Genomic DNA, 16,795 nt, shown 5'->3' with positions numbered 1-16,795 from the left:
CCTTCTGTGTCCACTGCCTTGCATTTTGGGGTCCATCCTTGTTTTGAGTGGTTTGAATCACAACACAAGGGGTTTATATAAAGTCTTAAACTTTTGTGGCAATGTGCCATGATTCAGAAGATTTGATTGTAGGCCAAGCGATTATTTAGGTTAACACTAATAGACTTGGCCAGGTTAAGCAATGGGACATGCACGTGATGGAGCGTAGCTGGTTCAGTAGGCCTAAAAACATATGTGTATAAAGTACATTTTGAGACATGACAGGTCAAACCATGCAACGTAAAGTACAAAATTTAATTATTTTTACAACATATTCACTGTAAAAACATGTAGGCCGGGGCGCTGTCAAGAAGACGATGGGGTAGAAAGTGTTTTCTCTAAGCTCCCATCGACCCTTTGGTTGTGAATTTAAATAGGCACTTTTACTCAAGAAATACCAACAAATCTTAATTCTCACAATGACTCCCGTGGACTCCGTCCCAGAAAGAAACTGATATGCTGAAATCGGAAATCTTGCTTTCCGTTAAAGCCGAAATTGCTGATCTTATAAAGACGGAGATGAAAAACGCTGATATATACTTTTTTAAAAGACAGGGTTGATTGGGGGTTGATATGCCCTTTAAACTTTTCAGAATGGCACTGTGTCCTTACTGCAGCATCTGTGAACAAGGCAACCAGTTAAGGTGCACTGACACTGATTCACGCAATTGCACGCTCTGTGTCGTGCAGGAGAGTAAACTCATCTTTAACAGGTGCAGACTGAATTGAGGGGGCACTGGCGTGTGGAACTGCACAGAGAATTTTGAAATGTTCAAAAAATTACCTTCATGTATAAGAGCCATTTTCAACAGACAACTTGCAGAGAAAATAATAATTAATCCACTACAAAATAATTATTTTATATACGCAGAGTCCAGCGTAGAGCAAGCGGTGGAACAAACCACGGCATCCAACTGGGATCACAGTGGGTGGGATCATCACGACGACATGCGTGCAAGTGCATGAATCAAAGTCATGCACGTGTCAGTACCCCATTAGACAGAGCAAAAGAACTGTTTTGCCATTTTCGCTCTACAGTTGCACAAATTCCCACTGCTGCCCCATCAGCTCCCTATGTGCTATTTGTTGGTGCCATTAAAACTCCTTGTGACATCTGCACTGCTAAATCTACACTGTAGTAAAAAAAAAACAAATGCTGGTGGCTGCCAGTGGTACCATTTCATCCTCCATGGCAGTAAAATCCCTGGGTGACATAATTCCTGTAGTGTTAACAAGACCTTTTTGCTTGTGATCTTAACCTCAAGGTGGCCCAAAGCAGAATCTTTATTAATTGAGGCCTTTTAAATTAATCTGTTGACATTAACTTTGTGCAGTTGGTTAAAATGACCAAAGTAGTCTTTCAAATAGGCTTCCTGAAACCCCTACTGCCTTCACCAACCCCCCAGCCTGAATTACAGTAGTCTTATTGTTATGCTGTCAAAACATCCTGGCGAGGAAAACTGAATGATTTACGAATCAGAATCCATACAAGTGTACTTACTGGTCCATGTGTCTTTGTGGAACAAGTCTCCAGTCTGATGTAAGGTTCTTGAAATACAGGAAGAGAGGTGAAACCAGTTTCTTCATGTAGTCCTAGAAGAATGGCAGAGGATATAGCAGTTGGCACTTAAATGTAATTGTAAAGCCGACAGTGTAATATGATGTGGCCACATCAGAATCAGTAAAAACAGTTATCTGTAATAAAGAATTTTTCTTTTTTTTTTTTTTTAGCAGTTTAGCATCATAAAAGACAAGTTTCAGTTATCTGATTAATGGTTATCGAAGCTAACCTTTTGGTTAGCTGTGCCCACCACTGATTTTAGGATTACTGGGAATGCTCTTGCTTGGTTGATGTCATACCTGACCAGTCGTTCTCATTGTGTATTGTACAATAACACTACTGCTAACCTTAGTGGCATGAAATTTGGGGTTCCACAGGGGTCTGTCCTAAGCCCCCTGCTTTTCTTCCTTTATATAGCACGCCTTGGGCACATATTGCAGCATTTTGGGATTACCTTTCATTGCTATGCTGATGATACTCAGTTATACATACCGATAACTGCTGGTAACTCATCCACATAAAATCCTTAGATTGCCTTGCATCAGTGAGAAGTTGGATAACTAGCAATTTCCTACTTTTAAACACTGATAAGTCTGATATGATGGTTCTTGGTTCAGTGAGACATCGGCATCAATTTGACCAGTTAACACTCAGCCTAGGCTCGTGTGTCATACATCACTGACAAAGTGAGGAACCTTGGGGTAATTTTTGATCCTACGTTGTCCTTTGACCTCCACATTAGAGATATTACGAGGACTGCTTTCTTCCACCTGCGAAATATAGCAAAGATTAGTACCATCCTGTCTATGGCTGACACTGAGAACCTGATTCATGCGTTTGTCTCTTCTAGATTGGAGTAGTGCAATGTTCTATTTTCAGGTTTACCGCAGTCCAGCATTAGGACTCTCCAATTGGTTCAAAATGATGCTGCCAGACTTCTGACATGAAGTTTGACCACATTATACCCATATTAGTGTCTCTTCACTGGCTTCCTGTCTCTGTGCGATCAGATTTTAAGGTTCTGCTATTAACCTATAAAATGATTCACGGACTAGCACCTCCCTACTTGGCTGACCGACTTAAACCCTACTTACCGGCCTGGGCTTTGCGTTCTCAAGGTGCAGGACTATTTTGCGTCCCTAGGGTGAATAAAAAGTCTGTGGGTCACTGAGCTTTCTCTTATTGTGCCCCTGTTCTGCGGAATGATCTTCCTGCATCAATAAAACAATCAGATTCTGTGGAGACTTTCAAGTCCAGACTTAAGACACACTTATTTTCCCTTTTGTATGGCTAGCATACTGGCATATGTTACTACACTTTTTACCCTTTTAAAATCATTTTATTGGTAAACAGCGCGTGCCGCGGCCTCAACTTAATCTAAAGTCTGGGTCTTTTAGTGAAGCTTAGGGCTAGTGGCTGGCGATCACCTTAGTATTTCTTCTGCTTTTCTTGCTTAATGCTGACAAATTATACTGTATTTGTTGTCTTTCTGATCTCTGATTCTGTTTTTTCTCTCTGTTTGAGGTGCAGCTCCTTCCAGAGATGGGTGTGGTGTCTTTTTCTGCCAGGCAAAATTTCCTGTATATTTGTTTTGTAAATTGTTTGGTCAATTGCATTGGTAGCATGGCCCAAGCAGAGGGTCACCCCTTTGAGTCTGATCTGCTTGAGGTTTCTTCCTCAAATCATCAGAGGGAGTTTTTTCCTTACCACTGTCAGCTGTGTGCTTTCTCTGGGTGTTGGTTAGAACTTACTTGTGTGAAGCACTTTGAGGCAACTTTGTTGTGATTTGGCACTACATAAATGAAACAAAGAAATTGAAATTGACATTATCTATGTATATAGTATGTGTATCAAATATGTCGGCTGGCTGATGTCCAGCAACTTGTTGGGGAGCCTACAAGTTCTCAGAATGTCCCAGAGAACTATCTTATCACCTGAGTCAACCACATATCTATGCTGTGCAAAAAAATCCTAGAATGCACTGGAAAATGTTTGTCCCTAATACAGACATAGGATATACCAATTAAATTCTACCTGCATAGGCTGATAGACGTCCGTACGGTCCAGCATGAGGTAGTAATATTGCATGTTCACTAGCGCAGACTGCCAGGGCATGTATTCCCTCTCCACAGACAAATAAGTAGTTGTCCTCAGAGCCAGAGTAATTGGGACATCCCCAGACCTGAAGACATGGTAAAATAAGGTTTTACTTTAGACATATCGTAAAATCACATTATATGGTGTATGTGAACTTTTCCAGAAAAAAAATAGCCCTGGAGTTCCCAGGAGCATTTTAGACAGAAGACATCATAGTTGCCTGAAGGTTAAAGCTCTCTCAAATGTGCAAGAAAAAGCCTGTAGTTACATGGGGTGTATAAGCTGGACATAAGACCATGTACAGGTTGTTGTTTACATCACAATGGAGTGAAAACAGATCTAAGATTATTGCTAAATTTAGAAAATATTCCGAAAATGATGATAAACTAGAAATTAATCACAAACGTCTAACACACTGTCCAAGGTTACTGGTTTAAACGCTTCACAATATAAATCTGGCCGACGGTAGATGTTTTGACTCCACCAACCAGTCGCGATAATGCTTGCTGATGATGTCATCGTATCTTCCTCAGTGATTCTGAATGACTGTAAAAAGGCTACAGTCAGTGCTTTGATCATAGGCTCTATCTCCATATTGATAGATTAAAACCTCTTTGTAAGAGTGTAAAATTATAAACTATTTTAACCCTCTGGAGTCGCTTGACTGAATTCGGTAATGTAAAAGTCATATGACAAATAAGCGGTTCTCCGATTAAATTCACCAGACAATTTTCACAGACTGAAATGTTTGTTGTCAATTTTATGGTCATATTTGGTCTGCCTATTTGCAGAAAGCAGCAGTTAATGATGTAAGTCAATCAGGATCATCAATCCATGTGGTGGAGTCTCTGAGGACCTTCTGGACAAAACGCCACCACAAGCAGACAAACTAACAGAAGTAGGAATGACAATATGAGATAATTCCACTGGCCAAAATGTACATGTCTAACAAGTCATTTTGGAAGTAATTTCTGTCTGTGGTGCAAATCTGTTTGGTGCAAAAATAGTTTTGTGTAATCCTTAAAAGTGTAAAGTGAAACTTGATCCAGATCACCTCCAAAATTTAATGGAGTCTCCCATGGCCTGTAGTGAAAATTTTTGAAAATTCGTGCAGCAGTTTTGGACGTAATCCTGCTAACAGACAGACACAATTAAATATATAAATGCTGATGATTTTATTACATCCTTGGTGGATGTAATTGTATGAACAGCAACTGGATTTTATATGTATATATGTGTGTGTATTTTTTATATATATGTATATATGTGTGTGTGTGTATGCATGTTAGAAGGACGTTGGGTCATGTTTCTCAGCATTTTCCCAATGATTACTCTAAGGAAAGATTGATTCAACAGATTATAGCCAAATTTGTTGGCTGTGATCACAGTAAAGTATTTTTTTATTCATCAACTCAAATTTCATAAATTGGGTGGCACAGTGGCTCAGTGGTTACCACTGTTGCCTCCTGGGATCTCTGTGTGGAATAATTTGCATGTTCTCCCCATATTCATGTGGAGTTCCTCCCACTTCCAGAGACATGCAGGCAGTGGTGGGCACAGTTCCGCTAACCACTTATTAGCAAAATTTTTAATAGCAAAGTTAGCTTTTCAGCTAACTTTGAAAACCATCAGCGAACCACTTAGCTTCTGCTAAATTTAGTTCCACTAACTTTCAGTCCGCTAACTTCATTGTGCAAGCATAGTGAGTAAATCTTAACGGTCAAAAACATCTGTAAACCCTAAAATCAAACATACGCGTATTTGTTCCTATTGTGTATTTTGCAACAGTCAGGCCGCTGTGAGAAGCTCAGTCCTCCCCCAGCAGAAGGTGGCGGGGCGGCTGCCGCAAAAGAAGGGTCATTTACTTTTAACATACAAACAACACAGACAGTGGCAGTGGTCACAACATAACACTTCAGCAAACTAACAACACTCCATGAACTATAAAAACATAGCAAATCTATAACACTAACAATATTGCTAAACTAACGTGTATACACACACACACTCATCTTCAACCGCTTAGTCCAGTTGAGGGTTGCATGGTGCTGGAGCCTATCCCAGCAGTCATACAGCGCAAGGCCACATATAGACAAACAAACACAGTCACACCCACATGTACACCTACGGACAAGTTCAAGTTTCCAGTCCACCTAACCTGCATGTCTTTGAATGTGGGAGGAAGCCAGAGCACCCAGAGGAGACCCACGCAAACACGGGGACAACACGCTAACTCCACAGAGAAAGGCCACAGGTGGGAATCGAACTCCTAACCTTTATGTGAGGCAACACTGCTAACCCCTAAGCCACCATGCCGCCCCAACTAACATGTACTACAATAATAATTAAAAAATAAATAAAACCAAACTCCAAACTCCCATAATGCATTGCTGCAGCGATCGACAGTGTGACTAGTCACACTCCCATCCAGTAGATAATGAGAGGAGACTCATTTCCCATAATGCCTTTTGGCGTGTGTGTCGGTTAAGCTCAAACCTTTAGGTGTTGCCGTTAATGTTGATAAACTATCTGGAATTAGTTTTGTTTGTAAATGAAACCATGAGTGAAAAGTGCCTTGTGTTTGATCTCCTTTGCCACTGTCTGCATTGTTATGTGTGAAAAGTGAGACTTTTTTTAAAAATTTGTATTATTATTGTGCAGCAGCGGGCCAAATGCATTAAAAAAAAAAAAGCTCTGGCTCATTGTTTGTTTTGGGTTTGTGACCGCCTTTGAATTTACTCAGAAGCCCCCATGGTGCTTTAACTCTAAACTGGCTTGTCAGCAGCCAACAGTGTCAATATGTCGCTAACTTTTAGTCAATAATAATAGTTAGTGGTTAGGTGTAACTACCGCTAAATTACTACTAACCGCTACATTTTTTTTAGCGGTTTATCTTTTTAGTGTTATAAAAGCTAACTTTCAGTTAGCAGATTTGCGGTTATCAAAGCTAACTTTTTGGTTAGCTGTGCACACTACTGCATGCAGGTTAGGTTAACTGGAAATTTAGATTGACCGCAGGTGAGCGTCTGAGTGTGAAAAAGTTTGTCTGTGGTGTGTTTGGTGTTGGCTTTGCTTTCTTTCTTTCTTCCTTTCTCTCTTTCTGCTCCTGCCAGTGACGCTGTAGATGGCTGGTTGCTGATTCCTGATGTTGGACACATGTAGCAGCCGTCACACCTGCACCTTAATCATCTGACTATGTATTCCCCAGATCAAATCCAAGCTTTGCCAGATAATTCCATCATTCTCACAGTATCTCTGGTCCTCCGGGTTGGTTGCATTGACTGTGGTATTGTTACTTACTTTATGGCAAAGTAAGTTTTCTCTACTTCTTCACGCCAGATCCATTTGCCTCTTCCAGAACATCCAGCTGGTCACAGTTCCATTCAGCCGTTCCACCTGGTCTTGGCAGTCATCACCACACAATTTAGCATTTTGGGTCCTAATCCTGTTGTTTTTGTATTGTCTCCAGACCCAAACATAACATTGTCAGTATGTGGCCCTGCGATGGACTGGTGTCCAAGCCAGGGTGTACTCCGGGACAGGTTCCAGCCCCCAGTGACCCTTGTTTGGAATCAGTTGGTATAGGAACCGAATGAATATTTACAACTGCCAAGGATGTAATAAAATCATCGTTTATTTGTCTGTCTGTTAGCAGGATTATGTCAAAACTACTGCATGGAATTTGATGACATTTTTACCACAGATACATATTAGGCCATGAAGACTCCACTAAATTTTGGAGGTGATTCGGATGAGGTTTCTGGAGCAAGATTTCACTTCATACAGGCTTTGAAGGATTAGGTCAAAACTACTTCACGGATTCTCATCAAATTTGCACCACAGACAGATATTAGGGCAGGAAAGACTCATCTCAATTTTGCAGGTGATCCAGATCCGGATCGGAGCATGTCAGAAATCTCTCATTGCTCTTGTTTGTTTATTTATTTATCTGTAGGATTACGTCAAAACTACTGCACAGATTGTGATGAAATTTTCAACAATGATACATATTAGGCCATGAAAGACACCATTACATTTTGGAGGTGATACGGATTCTGGATCAAGATTTCACTTCATACAGGCTTTGAAGGATTAGGTCAAAATTACTTCACGGATTCTCATGAAATTTGCACCACAGACAGATATTAGGGCAGGAAAGACTCATCTCAATTTTGCAGGTGATCCAGATCCGGATTGGAGCATGTCAGAAATCTCTTTGTTCTTGTTTGTTTGTTTATTGGCTTGCCTCTACTGGTGGTTGGCTCTCACTGTGGTATCGTATCACTTCCTGTACCGGAGCACAGCAGTGTTTTGCTGTATCTTCTTCTTTGTCTTTCGGCTGTTCCCGTTAGGTGTCACCACAGCAGATCAATCGTTTCCATCTCACCCTGTCCTCTGTATCTTCCTCTGTCACACCAACCACCTGCATGTCGTCTCTCAGCACATCCATGAACCTCCTCTTTGGTCTCCCTCTTCTCCTCCTGCCTGATGGATCCATCCTCAGCATCCTTCTCCCTATATACCCTGGGTCCCTCCTCTGCACATGTCCAAACCATCTCAATCTCGCGCCTCTGACTTTGTCTCCAAACTGTCCCACCTGAGCTGTCCCTCTGATATGTTGATTCCTAATCTTGTCCATTCTTGTCACTCCCAAAGAGAATCTCAACATCTTCAGCTCTGCCACCTCCAGCTCTGCCTCCTGCCTTTTTGTTAGTGCCACTGTCTCTAAACCATACAACATAGCTGGTCTCACTACTGTTTTGTAAACTTTCCCCTTCACTCTTGCTGATATTCTTCGGTCACAAATCACTCCTGCCACCTTTCTCCACCCACTCCACCCTGCCTGCACTCTCTTCTTCACCTCTCTACCACACTCTCCATTACTTTGAACAGCTGACCCCAAATATTTAAACTGATCTACTTTCACCACTTCTACTCCTTGTAACTGCACTATTCCACTGGGCTCCCTCTCATTCACACACATGTACTCAGTCTTGATTCTACTGACTTTCATTCCCCTTCTCTCCAAAGCATATCTCCACTTCTCCAGACTAGACTCAACTTGCTCTCTACTCTCACTACAGATCACAATGTCATCTGCAAACATCATAGTCCATGGGGACTCCTGTCTGATCTCATCTGTCAACCTGTCCATCACCACCGCAAACAAGAAAGGACTCAGAGCTGATCCTTGGTGTAATCCCACCTCCACCTTGAATGAGTGTCATTCCGACTGCGCATCTCACCGCTGTCACACTATTCTCGTACATGTCCTGCACTACCCTAACAAATAGGAACCAGCACACTTCGTCTCCACTCCTCAGGCATCCTCTCACTTTCCAAGATTTTATTAAACAATTTGGTTAGAAACTCTACTGCCATCTCTCCTAGACATTTCCATGCCTCCATTGGAATGTCATCTGGACGAACTGCCTTTCCACTCTTCATCCTCTTCATAGCAGCCCTCACTTCTTCCTTGCTAATCTCTTTTACTTCCTGATTTACTCTCACCACATCATCCAGCCTTTTCTCTCGTTCATTTTCTTTATTCATCAACTCTTCAAAATATTCCCTCCACCTTCTCAGCACACACTCCTCACTTGTCAGCACATTACCATGTGCATCTTTTACCACCCTAACCTGCTGCACATCCCTTCCAGCTCTGTCCCTTTGTCTGGCCAATCGGTACAAGTCCTTTTCTCCTTCCTTACTATTCAACTTCTTGTACAGCTCGCAATATGCCTTTGCTTTTGCCACTTCTCTTCTCACCTTACGCCACATCTCCTTGTACTCCTGTCTACTTTCTTCATCTCTCCGACTATCCCAAAACTTTTTCGCCAACCTCTTTCTCCTTATGCTTTCCTGGACCTCTTCATTCCACCACCAAGTCTCCTTGTCTTCCTTCCACTGTCCAGATGTCATACCCAGTACTGCCCTAGCTGTCTCCCTCACCACATCTGCAGTACTTTTCCAGTTGTCCAAAATTGCTTCCCCTCCAACTAGTGCTTCTCTCACCTGCTCGCTAAATTTCACACAACAGTCTTCCTCCTTCAGCTTCCACCATCTGATCCTTTGTTGAGCTCTCACTCTCTTCTTCTTCTTTACCTCTAAAGTCATCCTACAAACAACCATCCTATGCTGTCTAGTGACACTCTCTCCTGCTACCACCTTGCAGTCTGATTTCTTTTAGCTTGCATCTCCTATAAAGAATGTAGTCCACCTGTGTGCACCTTCCTCCACTCTTACATGTTACACCGTGCTCCTCCCTTTTCTTAAAGTAGGTATTCACCACAGCCATTTCCATCCTTTTTGCAAAATCAACTACCATCTGTCCTTCCCCATTCCTATCCGTGATACCATATCTACCCATTAGTTCCTCATCACCTCTGTTCCCTTCACCAACATGCCCATTGAAGTCTGCTCCTATCACCACTCTTTCATGCTTGGGCACACTCTCCACCACCTCATCTAACACACTCCAGAAATCTTCTTTCTCCTTCATCTCACAACCTACCTGTGGGGCATATGCACTGATGATATTCATCATCACCCCTTCAATTTCCAACTTCACACTCATCACCCTGTCAGACACTCGCTTAACCTCCAACACACTTTTAACATACTCTTCCTTTAAAATGACCCCAACACCATTTCTCTTCCTGTCCTCATCATGGTACAACAACTTGTACCCACCGCCGATGCTCCTGCTCTTACTTCCCTTCCACTTGGTCTCTTGCACACACAATATGTCTACCTTTCTCCTCTCCATCATATCAGCCAGCTCTCTCCCTTTACCAGTCATACTACCAACATTCAAAGTCCCCACTCTCATTTCCACCCTTCTAGTTTTCTTCTTCTCCCGCTGTTCGTGGCAACATTTTCCTCCTCTTCTTCATCGTCTTCGCCCAGCAGTAGCCCAATTTCCACCGGCACCCTGTTGGGCAATAGCACCGGTGGCGGACGTTGTTAACCCGGGCCGCGACCGATCCGGTATGGGAATTCGATTCTGAGTCTGCATAGTTGGGTTGGCTTGTTTTACGCCGGATGCCCTTCCTGACGCAACCCTCCTCATTTATCCGGGCTTGGGACCGGCACTCAGAATGTACTGGCTGCACACCCCATGTGGCTGAGTTGGTGTTTTGCTGTATCTGTTAGCTGTTTAATCTGCGCAGTTAGATTGATCTAGATAACGATTTGTTTCAATGTAATCTTCACGTGCCTTAACTAAGGCACTCCCTCTGTTGAATCACCTCTAAATTATTTACACATTATTCACTTTGTGTGTTTTTAGGAATCAGCTAGCTTAGCGCCGCTACTAGCTCTTAGCCGGTTTAGCATGGCGGCTTCTCCTGTCTCTCCCGCACTTTTCTGCTCTGGGTGTGAAATGTTTAGTTATTCCTCGGCCTCCTTTAGCAGTAATGGTACTTGTAATAAGTGTAGCTTATTCGTAGCTTTGGAGGCCAGGCTGGGTGAATTGGAGACTCGGCTCCGCACCTTGGAATATCCTACAGCTAGCCAGGCCCCTGTAGTCAGTGCGGACCAAGGTAGCTTAGCCGCCGTTAGTTCCTTTCCAGCAGATCCCGAGCAGCCGGGAAAGCAGGCCGACTGGGTGACTGTGAGGAGGAAGCGTAGTCCTAAACAGAAGCCTTGTGTACACCACCAACCCGTTCACATCTCTAACCGTTTTTCCCCACTCGGCGACACACCTGCCAAGGATCAAACTCTGGTTATTGGCGACTCTGTTTTGAGAAATGTGAAGTTAGCGACACCAGCAACCATAGTCAATTGTCTTCCGGGGGCCAGAGCAGGCGACATTGAAGGAAATTTGAAACTGCTGGCTAAGGCTAAGTGTAAATTTGGTAAGATTGTAATTCACGTCGGCAGTAATGACACCCGGTTACGCCAATTGGAGGTCACTAAAATTAATATTGAATCGGTGTGTAACTTTGCAAAAACAATGTCGGACTCTAGTTTTCTCTGGGCCCCTCCCCAATCGGACCGGGAGTGACATGTTTAGCCGCATGTTCTCCTTGAATTGCTGGCTGTCTGAGTGGTGTCCAAAAAATGAGGTGGGCTTCATAAATAATTGGCAAAGCTTCTGGGGAAAACCTGGTCTTGTTAGGACAGACGGCATCCATCCCACTTTGGATGGAGCAGCTCTCATTTCTAGAAATCTGGCCAATTTTCTTAAATCCTCCAAACCGTGACTATCCAGGGTTGGGACCAGGAAGCAGAGTTGTAGTCTTACACACCTCTCTGCAGCTTCTCTCCCCCTGCCATCCCCTCATTACCCCATCCCCGTAGAGACGGTGCCTGCTCCCAGACCACCAATAATCAGCAAAAATCTATTTAAGCATAAAAATTCAAAAAGAAAAAATAATATAGCACCTTCAACTGCACCACAGACTAAAACAGTTAAATGTGGTCTATTAAACATTAGGTCTCTCTCTTCTAAGTCCCTGTTAGTAAATGATATAATAATTGATCAACATATTGATTTATTCTGCCTTACAGAAACCTGGTTACAGCAGGATGAATATGTTAGTTTAAATGAGTCAACACCCCCGAGTCACACTAACTGCCAGAACGCTCGTAGCATGGGCCGAGGCGGAGGATTAGCAGCAATCTTCCATTCCAGCTTATTAATTAATCCAAAACCCAGACAGAGCTTTAATTCATTTGAAAGCTTGACTTAGTCTTGTTCATCCATATTGGAAGTCCCAAAAACCAGTTTTATTTGTTGTTATCTATCGTCCACCTGGTCGTTACTGTGAGTTTCTCTGTGAATTTTCAGACCTTTTGCCTGACTTAGTGCTTAGCTCAGATAAGATAATTATAGTGGGCGATCGATTTTAACATCCACACAGATGCTGAGAATGACAGCCTCAACACTGCATTTAATCTATTATTAGACTCAATTGGCTTTGCTCAAAATGTAAATGAGTCCACCCACCACTTTAATCATACTTTAGATCTTGTTCTGACTTATGGTATGGAAATTGAAGACTTAACAGTATTCCCTGAAAACTCCCTTCTGTCTGATCATTTCTTAATAACATTTACATTTACTCTGATGGACTACCCAGCAGTGGGGAATAAGTTTCATTACACTAGAAGTCTTTCAGAAAGCGCTGTAACTAGGTTTAAGGATATGATTCCTTCTTTATGTTCTCTAATGCCATATACCAACACAGTGCAGAGTAGCTACCTAAACTCTGTGAGTGAGATAGAGTATCTTGTCAATAGTTTTACATCCTCATTGAAGACAACTTTGGATGCTGTAGCTCCTCTGAAAAAGAGAGCCTTAAATCAGAAGTGCCTGACTCCGTGGTATAACTCACAAACTCGCAGCTTAAAGCAGATAACCCGTAAGTTGGAGAGGAAATGGCGTCTCACTAATTTAGAAGATCTTCACTTAGCCTGGAAAAAGAGTCTTGCTCTATAAAAAAGCCCTCCGTAAAGCTAGGACATCTTACTAATCACTAATTGAATAAAATAAGAACAACCCCAGGTTTCTTTTCAGCACTGTAGCCAGGCTGACAGAGTCAGAGCTCTATTGAGCCGAGTATTCCTTTAACTTTAACTAGTAATGACTTCATGACTTTCTTTGCTAATAAAATTTTAACTATTAGAGAAAAAATTACTCATAACCATCCCAAAGACATATCATTATCTTTGGCTGCTTTCAGTGATGCCGGTATTTGGTTAGACTCTTTATCTCCGATTGTTCTGTCTGAGTTATTTTCATTAGTTACTTCCTCCAAACCATCAACATGTCTATTAGACCCCATTCCTACCAGACTGCTCAAGGAAGCCCTACCATTAATTAATGCTTCGATCTTAAATATGATCAATCTATCTTTATTAGTTGGCTATGTACCACAGGCTTTTAAGGTGGCAGTAATTAAACCATTACTTAAAAAGCCATCACTTGACCCAGCTATCTTAGCTAATTATAGGCCAATCTCCAACCTTCCTTTTCTCTCAAAAATTCTTGAAAGGGTAGTTGCAAAACAGCTAACTGATCATCTGCAGAGGAATGGTCTATTTGAAGAGTTTCAGTCAGGTTTTAGAATTCATCATAGTACAGAAACAGCATTAGTGAAGGTTACAAATGATCTTCTTATGGCCTCAGACAGTGAACTCATCTCTGTGCTTGTTCTGTTAGACCTCAGTGCTGCTTTCGATACTGTTGGCCATAAACTTTTATTACAGAGATTAGAGCATGCCATAGGTATTAAAGGCACTGCGCTGCGGTGGTTTGAATCATATTTATCTAATAGATTACAATTTGTTCATGTAAATGGGGAATCTTCTTCACAGACTAAGGTTAATTATGGAGTTCCACAAGGTTCTGTGCTAGGACCAATTTTATTCACTTTATACATGTTTCCCTTAGGCAGTATTATTAGACAGCATTGCTTAAATTTTCATTGTTATGCAGATGATACCCAGCTTTATCTATCCATGAAGCCAGAGGACACACACCAATTAGCTAAACTGCAGGAATGTCTTACAGACATAAAGACATGGATGACCTCCTTACTCTGGATGGCATTACCCTGACCTCTAGTAATACTGTGAGAAATCTTGGAGTCATTTTTGATCAGGATATGTCATTCAATGCGCATATTAAACAAATATGTAGGACTGCTTTTTTGCATTTGCGCAATATCTCTAAAATTAGAAAGGTCTTGTCTCAGAGTGATGCTGAAAAACTAAGTCATGCATTTATTTCCTCTAGGCTGGACTATTGTAATTCATTATTATCAGGTTGTCCTAAAAGTTCCCTGAAAAGCCTTCAGTAATTCAAAATGCTGCAGCTAGAGTACTGACAGGGACTAGAAGGAGAGAGCATATCTCACCCATACTGGCCTCTCTTCATTGGCTTCCTGTTAATTCTAGAATAGAATTTAAAATTCTTCTTCTTACTTATAAGGTTTTGAATAATCAGGTCCCAGCTTATCTTAGGGACCTCATAGTACCATACCACCCCAATAGAGCGCTTCGCTCTGACTGCAGGCTTACTTATAGTTCCTAGGGTTTGTAAGAATAGAATGGGAGGCAGAGCCTTCAGCTTTCAGGCTCCTCTCCTGTGGAACCAGCTCCCAATTCAGATCAGGGAGACAGACACCCTCTCTACTTTTAAGATTAGGCTTAAAATTTTCGTTTTTGCTAAAGCTTATAGTTAGGGCTGGATCAGGTGACCCTGAACCATCCCTTAGTTATGCTGCTATAGACTTAGACTGCTGGGGGGTTCCCATGATGGACTGAGTGTTTCTTTCTCTTTTTGCTCTGTATGCACCACTCTGCATTTAATCATTAGTGATTGATCTCTGCTCCCCTCCACAGCATGTCTTTTTCTTGGTTCTCTCCCTCAGCCCCAACCAGTCCCAGCAGAAGACTGCCCCTCCCTGAGCCTGGTTCTGCTGGAGGATTCTTCCTGTTAAAAGGGAGTTTTTCCTTCCCACTGTCGCCAAGTGCTTGCTCACAGGGGGTCGTTTTGACCATTGGGGTTTTTCTGTAATTATTGTATGGCCTTGCCTTACAATATAAAGCGCCTTGGGGCAACTGTTTGTTGTGATTTGGCGCTATATAAATAAAATTGATTTGATTTATCTGTAGGATTACATCAAAACTACTGCACAGATTGTGATGAAATTTTCAACAATGATACATATTAGGCCATGAAAGACACCATTACATTTTGGAGGTGATCCGGATTCTGGATCAAGATTTCACTTCAAATACGCTTTAAAGGATTACGTCAGAACTACTTCACATATTCTCACCGAATTTGCACCACAGACAGATATTAGGGCATTGAAGACTCCACTGAATTTTGGAGGTTATCCGGATCCAGATTGGAGGACGTCAGACATCTCTGACTGGTCTTGTTCATAAATAATTTTAGCATTATTTTATGTCACTATGACAAAGGATTACTGATGTTCTCATGATGACACAAAATTAATAGTCAATATCTGATCTACACTCACGAAAAATACAGTGGCAACACTTTAGGGTGATTCTTAGACTACGGGCACTTATTATTATTACTTTGATCATATTGTATGAAAAACAGAAAAAAGGGGAAATTTCACATTTTTATAGTTATCTTTACAATGAAAGTGTGTTAAGAAATTTGTTCTAGTAGTCTATGATGACTTTTTCACCTTTTTTCAGCATCATTATATGCAAATATTGCCGTTTTGTGCTTGTCCCACACCCAGACTTTTGATCTTCAATGATAAAAATGAATGGTAAAGAAACATTTTTTCTAATGTTTTAAAATATCTCTGAATAAAATATCAGTAAAATAATCAAAACATAATAGGGTATTCAATGTCATACAACTGTTGTGATTTTTTTAAACAAAATGTAGGTGTCCCACACTATTGCCATAATTTCCACCACAACACTGTAATGTCCCTAAACAGTTTGTATGAAAGATTGTTTGGGTAGTTTCTATGGAGATAAACAGTGACATCAGAGCACATGTATATAGCGCCAAATCACAACAAACAGTTGCCCCAAGGTGCTTTATATTGTAAGGCAATGGTTTGGTGGAAATTGTGCCCGTAGTTAAAGAATCACCCTTTAATTTTTGCAGGACTGTGGTAGGATTACATAACTGAGTAAGTACATGATGATGGGGGCAGGGGTCTTAATTCTATGAGAAACAATGTATAATACAGAAAATTAATGGAACTGCAAAAGTGCAGGCACGTCAGTTGACCTACCTGGCCAAGCTGAAAGCATCATCCACAAGCTGAGCTCTGTTTATCAGCGGAATTACCTATGATGGAAACAAATATTTGCTCATTTATAAATCATGATTCGAAAATTAAAAAATAATGAAAACTGTTCAAATTTAAACACAAAAATAGAGAAGCAGCAGCCCTCGGCCAAAATCATTGTGTGACACACCATCGCGGGTTTCTCTGTACCTGATGATCTGTATCTAGCTGGGTGAGAAGTCTCTCCCAGTTCCCAAGGTCATAGTTTACCCTGTAGTAACCAGTCACATTAGTGTTGGCCAGAATCCACAAACCCCCACTCTTCATGTCCTCATTTTCCACTGAGTGCCATAAACAG

At 41.6% G+C, this 16,795-nt stretch overlaps 1 protein-coding gene across 1 annotated transcript in view; it reads right to left on the bottom strand.

Moving 5' to 3' along the window:
• Positions 1-16,795, bottom strand: part of LOC117515238 (aminopeptidase N-like) — an 82,749-nt gene that overhangs the window by 20,019 nt on the left and 45,935 nt on the right. The window contains exons 14-17 of the mRNA XM_034175718.1: positions 16,648-16,778; positions 16,441-16,496; positions 3,635-3,782; positions 1,541-1,632 (exon numbers count right to left, since the gene is read on the bottom strand). Of these exons, the coding sequence (XP_034031609.1) occupies positions 1,541-1,632; positions 3,635-3,782; positions 16,441-16,496; positions 16,648-16,778 (427 nt within the window). The remainder of the gene's footprint in view (positions 1-1,540; positions 1,633-3,634; positions 3,783-16,440; positions 16,497-16,647; positions 16,779-16,795) is intronic.

This window comes from Thalassophryne amazonica, chromosome 8 (assembly GCF_902500255.1).
Source record: "Thalassophryne amazonica chromosome 8, fThaAma1.1, whole genome shotgun sequence".
Classification (NCBI taxonomy): Eukaryota; Metazoa; Chordata; class Actinopteri; order Batrachoidiformes; family Batrachoididae; genus Thalassophryne; species Thalassophryne amazonica.
This window is presented reverse-complemented; position numbering and strand designations above follow the sequence as displayed.